Genomic DNA, 8,231 nt, shown 5'->3' with positions numbered 1-8,231 from the left:
GAGGGTCATGGTGAAAACCAGGGTACAACACTGACTACCTGGTTCTGGAGGTGGACTGGGTGTTTGCAGTTTCCTAGCTATGAGAAAATTACAGTCCAAGCTGAGTAGATGACGAATCTGATGCATGGAAACTCTAGGGAGAAACTATAAAAATTCACAAACTCATTCAAGTTTCATTTTAGAATTCATTGAGTTTTTGTTTGTTTTGCTTTGTTTTTCACTGTGGTGGCAAGCTCAGAAAAAAAAAAAAAGACTTCTAAAGCTTCCTGTTTAAAGTTTCTTTTGAACACAGTTTTGGAATAATTTTCAGTTTGTTGACTTACCGAAAACTCCAGCAATCTCTTTCACAATACAATGCCCCTGCCCTCTTACCTTTCTGGAATTTAGCTTCTCCTCCTCCTTGTCCATCACAGCAATGTCAATACAAACACCTTAGGGAGTGTGAAGATAACCTATCTCATAACTATGCCCCTTGGATGACTCTGTAATTAGTAATTAGTAAGTGGTCAGAATAACCAATAGCATATGAAAGTGGTTTTAGTTTGCTTGACTCTTAATAGAACAAGACCTACTTAGCTGTGTTCGAGATCATTTACCAAAGTTAAGAAAATAAAATTGCATCATAACACAAGGTTTTGGGAAGAACATTTTATTGCTAAGCATATCCTTGAACGAAAAAGCAAATGGAAAATAAAAGAGAAAAGGAAAAAGAAAAAAAGCAGTAACATCACAACATTATGAAAAAATTTCCTTTAGGCTCTGCGAAGAAAACAACAGGAATATGATGAAAGCTCACATACAGAATGCACGAGTTCCCATAAAATTGTCCAAATAGAAACTTACACTAAAAGGAATATAACAAATGAGCTTTTACTCAGATTTTAAAAAAAAAATGAAAAGAAAGAAAACAGGAGATCAGTTCACAAGACCTCAAAACTCCAAGAACAGCAATCTGTCACAGACATCAAGATATAATCAACTTCATATAGGCTGGGCCATTTATCTAAAATCGTGCTTTGATATCATTTTATAGTCCTGTCTTTTCAATGACAACAGAAAAGAAAATGAAAACTCTTAACACATTGAAATCTCAGATAAGGAGGAACATCGCTTTCCATACACATCAGAAAAGGCGACCATTGTTTTAGACTGTGCCTTCTGCCCCATGTCTTTAAGATTTTTTTTTCAAAGTCAAATATTCATGCAACTTACAAAGACCAGCAAGAGTAGATTTCTAAATCTAAACAGCTGATTGGTTTTCATCTGTACAAAAGAAATTGTATATGCCTGCCCCTCCGGATGACACACTTCACCTCTATGGGAGTATGTGTCTTGTTTCATCTTCTTGCTTTTTGAATGGCTACGGCCACAAGACCAGTTTATTGTTACTCTGTACATTGTTTCCTCTTTACAAAAAGAAGACAGAAAAGAATGGGATACAAACCAAACAAACAGATAGAAAGGAAATAACAGTTCTTAAAGCGGTTATGTACATATGTGACTAAGGAATTATACCAGCAAAAATGTAGTAAAATATGTAAACAAAATCTGAGAAGTTTTTGTTGTTGTTGTTTAAATTCTCTTTGACACAGTTAACTGTGACAAAACGAAAACTCACACTTTCTTCACATTTTAAGGTTTACTTTTTTGTTGTTTTGTTATTTTTCTTTTAAAATAACATTCTCATTCCACTTCAAGACTTTAACAGATTTCTGTGTCAGTCATCCCATCAAACATACCATGATAAATATATCTGTATATATATATATTTATTTATATATATTATACTATTAAATCCTTTTTTGTGTGTGTCACAGCAGCTTTATTCATTTATTTATTTGTGTTTATAAAAGATGGGTGGAGGGAGACATGAGGAGATGGAAAGAGAGATTTATTCACATCAGGCTACAAAATTAAACCACTATGGAAACCATTTTCATGTTGGGGGTGGGGAAATAAGTAAGATTTTCACACTTGGCCATGATGTGGCTTGTGTGACCATTTGTGGTTGCATTACAAGTTGGGAACTCCCCTGCAGTCTGTTGAAACAGACACTAGCATTGTATTTTCTTTTTCTTTATTTGCATGCATTTGGATCACACATCCATTCTACCCCCATTCCCTTCCCTTCCCTTGGAAAGGCTCTGCTTTAATTTATGGGGTTTATCTTTCCCCGTTCACACAATTTGGGTCTATGGACAGGGACAGTATTTTTTAAGTGAAACCAATAGCTCTGATAAAACCAGCCCCAAACCCATCTGCTGTAGGTTTGAGTGTCAAATACTGGAATTAGATCTTGGGGACCTGCTTTTCAAATAGATTAACATCCGTAACATGGGTTCATCAAAGCATTAGGAAACAAATGACCGATTCTAGAGACACCACAACCTGCTACGTGAAGTGAATGCCATGGTAGATTTTGAGTTCATATGGCAAGAGTCTCAAACATTTGATTTCTGAGTATTTTTTTTCCTCTTCTTATGTGCAGTCATTGTCAAAAAATAAATAAATGAAAACCCAAAAGCCATTTTCCCCTCAGATCTTGGAAAGTTACACTCACACTGGCCAGAACCAGATAAGGGCATTTCTGGGTTTTGTTTTTTTGTTTTTTGTTTTTTGTTTTTTTTAATGTTTTGTTTTTGATTTTTTTAAAGCATTTTTCTTTTCTCATTTTTTTGTTTTTGTTTTTTTACATAATTAAACGAACAAACAAAAAAAATAACCCAACATTGTTACAGTCAAGATTCACAAACATCAGTACAGACTCACTTGGAGCTATGGAACAAGTAAGCCTTATAGTCTTCTACCCCTTTCAAAAGGTCCTGGAGAGAAGGAAGCTTTCAAGGTCATGTGGAGTCATGGACTTGCTCCAGAGCACTAAGTCTGTGCTTTAGGATACAGCAGAGCAGAGAGAACTTTCTGTCTCCAGGCCGTGGATGCAACCTTGCAGCCTGGCTGAACATCACAGAGAAATACACCATCCTTACGTGTCCTTTTCAAAATGGTTTTCCCCACCATAGTCGTGGTACACCCCATCTCACAGAACACATCCAACGAGTTTTTTTGTCAAAGTGCTCAGGTGTGTGTGTGTATAAATAATGCTGTTTTAAATTCGCATAGATCGGTGTTGTGTTTACACGTAATACTCCTTGTCCTTGTTTTTCTGTTTCTTATGGCCGCTCTTGGAGCTGGCTTGCTTCTCCTTCATGAGCGTGCCGTTGCTCTGGGCCGAGTTGCTGATGTAGTTCCTCGTCTCGTCCACTTGATAGGACCCCTCGTCCCTGTTCCTGTACTTGTACATGGCGTACAGGAGGATCAAGATGCAGAGGGCGGCAGCAGCCACAATGCCGACGACCATCCCTGTTGTACTGCTGGACTCCCGGATCACCTCTGAGGCCCCCGGAACCCGTCTGATCCCTGGCTCCGTGGGGTTTGCTGTGGGCACATTACGGAACATGGGGGAAGTGATTAGTGGGCTCCGCAGTTTGGTGCTGTCTAGCTCATAGGCAGTGGGCAACGGAAGCAAGACTAGATCAGGCTGGGGTTTGAGATCACGGTTATTCATTTTGCCAGCTGGCAATTTGGGCACCATCCCAGACGAGGAGGACGCTGTGAAGCGGATCAGCTCAGGGGACAAAGATGTGGTTGTAGTTCTACTAGTTTCCGAGACTTTGTTAGGTCTAAAGTCCTTGGATTCCCACTTGGGCGCATGTGCTTTGTAGCCACCTTCGAAGATTGAAGTGGAAAGACTCTTATCTGTTACCAAGGAGAAGGTGGTGTAAAAATCTTCATCATCAGTAGGGGGCAGGTTAGAGTCAAAGGTTTCCCCTGAGCCATACCCAGATATCACCAAGCCATCATCATCACAACCATCGCTGCCTTGGTCCGACAAGCAAGGTAACCCCGCCTCAGAGGTCATGGACAGGGAATCTTTGGTGGTCTCAATAATGGTGAGGAGGGGGCGGAAGGTAGGGGGGAGTGTAATGGAAGGTACACGAGTAGCAATAGGAGGGGTAGCTAAAGGGTCTTCTACAAGAAGAGGAATAACTAATTCACCTCCTGGGATTGAAAAGAAAAAAAAGACATAATTAGTACAGTCATAAACAGCTTATGCTTACTCTAATGAATGCAGGGCAGAGGTTATGCTTCTGAAATTACTATAAAATGACCTGGCTCTGCCTATGGGTATTTCTGGCTATTGCCTTATTACTCTGGGCTGATATAGAGCCAATGATATGCCCCTGCCCACCCAAAATTCGGAACCTTGAAATAAGAGTTTTAGATTTTAAAGATACTCTCAAGTGATTTAGAGTGACAGAATTCCAACAGGCTGGTTCCAGGATCTGCTGGCAAGATGGCAGCTTCCAGTTTAAAATGTTCTTAGAAGTGCTACAAGAGCTTGGTATACATGTTGCACACACACACAGTGAGCTTTATTTATGGCTGCACATTTAAACATTTTTTTATTGCTTTCTTGGTTTCTACCTACTAGTTCTCACGAGCACGGACGTAATCTATTTTCCACATCACCGAGACCAAATCAAGACCAAAGAACTGAAAATGTTTCCTGTTTCCTGCACTGCTTTGCAGTTGCACTCCTCTCCCATTATCTCAGTGATGGGGGAAGGGGGCTAGGCAACAGGTTTAAATGTTCATCTTGATGCATTTTTGACTAGGCTTCATTAGAAACTCTTAAAATGACAACTTGTCTTGCATTAGCAAATGATGTGTCTATTCAAGGCTTTTGTGATCTATGCAGTATATGCTGGACTGAAAACTCCATTAAAAAATACATACATATATATATGTGTGTGTGTGTGTGTGTGTAGCCTAAATATCTGTGACTGGCTGGAAACTTATGTTTAGGTTGGGGAAAGTTGACTTAGCAAAGTGAATTTTGATATCAGTGATTCTTTACTAGAATGGAAAAAAAAAAACTAGTTTACCCAGAGAGCTACCTTATTATATGGTTATTAAACACGTGGACAGCATGAAAAAGCAATTTAAGAATAGTTCATAAAAACACAGTGTCTTGCAAATCACAGATGCAACAAATATTTTGCCAGGGAAGTTGATCATTTATCCAAGAGCTGGCATTTCCTCCCATTTCAGCAAAAGAAAGTCTCTTTGGCGGCGTCTCTTATCAGTTGAAGCTGAAGCAGGGTGATCTCAGGAAGTCACAGCTCATGTTCCCTCCTTGCATGTATTCTAGAAAAATATATCCTAGTCATAACTTAAAATGGTTTTAAACAACAGATTCTTTTCAAATACTATAGAGAGGTTCACTGAGACAGTTTTCAGGTAGAACATCTTTTAGTAACTCTGGCTTCTTAGAGTGGGGAAGCTGAGATGGGCGAACAACAGTGAACAATCCAGAAAACAAAGGTGACCCTCTACTTTTATCTACTCTAGAGTAGAGAAGTCTCTGAGCTGAGGGGGAGTCTCTGGGCTTAGGGGAGAGGTGCCTCTGGATCCAGAAGGTTAGGGAAGATACTAGGTAGGACATATGATTTGGCTGTTTCCCTGTACAGGAGCAGTATGTGTGATCTGAACAAAATGGCAGCCAGGAATGGCATGATGTCCCTCTCCATTTAGGAAGTTGAGATGATGATACAATGCCTTGAAAATGTTCTCTCTGAGCTGGTCGTAATGCACTTGTTGGTGTTGCTGTCGGTAGTTATTTTACTGAGACGGGGTGACTAGAGTTTGAACAATCTGCTAATAAGTATATCCATTGTTCAGGTACCCAGCTCTATCGGCGACAAAGCCAGACAATGATTTGCAGCAGGTTCAATACTGCAGTGTTCCGGGGACACTCCAGAGAGTCAAATCTTTTCGGTTACACAGTCTGTCAAGATTCTTCCTAGAACAGTTCATTGGTAGAACTCTCCCATTCAACATCGCACAGCTTGTATCTTTAAACACCACCTATGCTATCCAGGTTCAGGCTTTGTTAAGAGGGGGCCCTGGTAGCAAACACATCAAAGACCTTTGGCTGCCTCTGAACCTAGCTAATAATTGTGCTACCCAGCACAAGATAGGTGGTCAGGGAGACATGCATGTATGTCATGTCAATCACTCAGAAGGGGAAGGACAACAGAGAGTTGTATGATTATTTCTCACCTAACAGATGATTTTGTTTTATGAAGGGAAGTAAACAAATATCTTCCTAAGACCCTCAAGATAGGTCTGGATTCTCATCTATTCTAGTTCTTGGAGTTTGAACTGATTGAGCAAAATTATCTTTGCAGGGTTTTCAGAGCTCCAGGTTTGCTTTGCTGGACCAGTATGCCTATTTTTTTTTTTTTTTTTTTTTTTTTACATTGTGAACATATATAATTCATATACCTTGCGACTTAGTTAATACATAATTTACACACTTTGCTAGTTTTTATAAATGGGATTTGGAGCACAATTCCCTGAAGATACGCTAGCCCTAAAAACTAATCCTGCACAAACTATTTTTCTTATTTTTCTAGAGGTGGGGGAAAGGCGCATGTGCTGCATTCAAGGGAATCTGGAAAGAGGGCAGTGTTTGGATGAAAGCTGGCAGCCATGGGGAAGAAACACAGCTTTCCAGGGGAGAACAAGACTGGGTTTCATTTTCAATTAAAACAATGTGCTGTCTCTCTCTCATTCACTCTGTCTGTGGTGTGTGTGTGTGTGTGTGTGTGTGTGTGTGTGTGTGTGTGTGCTTGTGATGGTGAGTGTGGCAGACACATGCCACAACCTGTGTGTTGCTGTCAGAGTCAGAAGACTCTGGCTCTGGAGTTTTGAATTTTTGAGGAAGATTGTTTTTTTCTTTTCTGCTGTGTGTACTCTAAGCTAGCGAGTCTTTAAGCCTCCAGGTGACTCCTCTGTCCAATCTCCACTGTAGGCATGCGGAGATTACAATATATGACACCAAGTCTGCAGTTTTGTGGGCTCCGGGGCACAGAACTCAGGTTGTCAGACTTGTGAACCGAGTGCTTTTATCTGCATCCATCTGGCTAGCCTTGGGTGCCTTTTAATCCTGGTTAACTGGAACAAACATTCAGTGCTGGCTTCATTACCAACACGAACCTGAGTTGTGTGTTCCTTATGGCCATAACAAAAAACATTGCTCTTAAGCAAGGGAGCAAACCATGCTGAAGAGGAAGAGTCTCTGACTTGTTGGGAAGCAATTTATTTAAATACAAATCCAAACTCTTGGCCCCTCACTCTCTTCCTGGTTACTAGAGGACACTTGTTGACAGTGTTACTGAATCATCTGTAACAGTCGTGGGGGGGGGGGGGACCTACATTTGGCTTGTTTGTTTGTTTTGTTATTTCAATGTTTGCTAAAATTTCACAGTCTTGTTTGAAAGTCCAGAAAACCTGTTCACATGACAGTTGAATCAGTCCACTCCCCTTTGCTATTCTTTTCTCATTCAACAGCCCAAAAAGCATCTCTGATTTCACACAAAAAAGTTAAAATAAAAATCTACCTTTTCCCAATAGCATAAATAGAGGGCTCCGAGGCTTGCTAACTTGCAGTTTCTAAAAGGCTGGTGAGTTCCAAAGTGAAGAGAGAGTGAGTGCGCTTTATTTTTAAAGTAAAATGATGGGTATCAGATCCTAAGCAAGATCTGAAAATCTTCAAAACTATCTTTTCTTTTCCTCAACATTTTGTTGAGGAAATATCCTGCAATGAGATATTATAAACAATGGCCTCTGCCAGGAAAATTTGAGGCCAAACTATGCTGAACTATACTTGTTGAAACTGTAGAAGCTTTTATAGTTTTTTTTTTTTTTTCCTCTCTCTTAGTATTGCCAGGAATTAAAGCTTCCTGGAGTTTGAAATGAAGCTGCCTGGCATGGGTGGACCATTACTACAAATAGAATAGATGAAAACATTCAGGTAAGTGTAGACATTAAGAACTGCCTAGAATAGGTAAATGAGTTGGAGTATATAATTAAGTTTAAATATTCCATTATTTAATAACTTAATTAACTTACTTATTTGCTGTATGTATGCATGTATGTGAGTATGTGTGTCTGTGATTGTTCTATGTAGTATATATTCATGTGTGTTAAGGGGTATGAGCATCTGTACACAAATGCATATGCCTTCTGTAACTGTCATTTCTCTGAGGTAGAGTCCCTGAAAACTGGAGCTCATGTTCTCCAGCTAGGCTGGCACTTGCCAAGCCTCACAGATCCTCCTGTGCTACTTACTCTCCACAGTGCTGGGGCTACAGACATACAAATGA

The 8,231-nt window shown here is 39.9% G+C and overlaps 1 protein-coding gene across 50 annotated transcripts in view; it reads right to left on the bottom strand.

Annotated features, from left to right (window-relative positions):
* Positions 1–633: 633 nt before the first annotated feature.
* Nrxn3 (neurexin 3) overlaps positions 634–8,231 on the bottom strand; it is a 1,566,538-nt gene continuing 1,558,940 nt past the window's right edge. For 20 of the 50 annotated variants that reach the window (XM_060387937.1, XM_060387941.1, XM_060387950.1 and 17 more), the window contains one exon: positions 634–4,059. In XM_060387937.1, the coding sequence (XP_060243920.1) occupies positions 3,134–4,059 (926 nt within the window). In that variant the 3' untranslated portion in view covers positions 634–3,133. The remainder of the gene's footprint in view (positions 4,060–8,231) is intronic. The other 30 variants (XM_060387963.1, XM_060387965.1, XM_060387978.1 and 27 more) reach the window with 3 other exon arrangements.

The sequence above is a fragment of the Meriones unguiculatus genome, chromosome 7 (genome assembly GCF_030254825.1).
Source record: "Meriones unguiculatus strain TT.TT164.6M chromosome 7, Bangor_MerUng_6.1, whole genome shotgun sequence".
Lineage (NCBI taxonomy): Eukaryota > Metazoa > Chordata > Mammalia > Rodentia > Muridae > Meriones > Meriones unguiculatus.
This window is presented reverse-complemented; position numbering and strand designations above follow the sequence as displayed.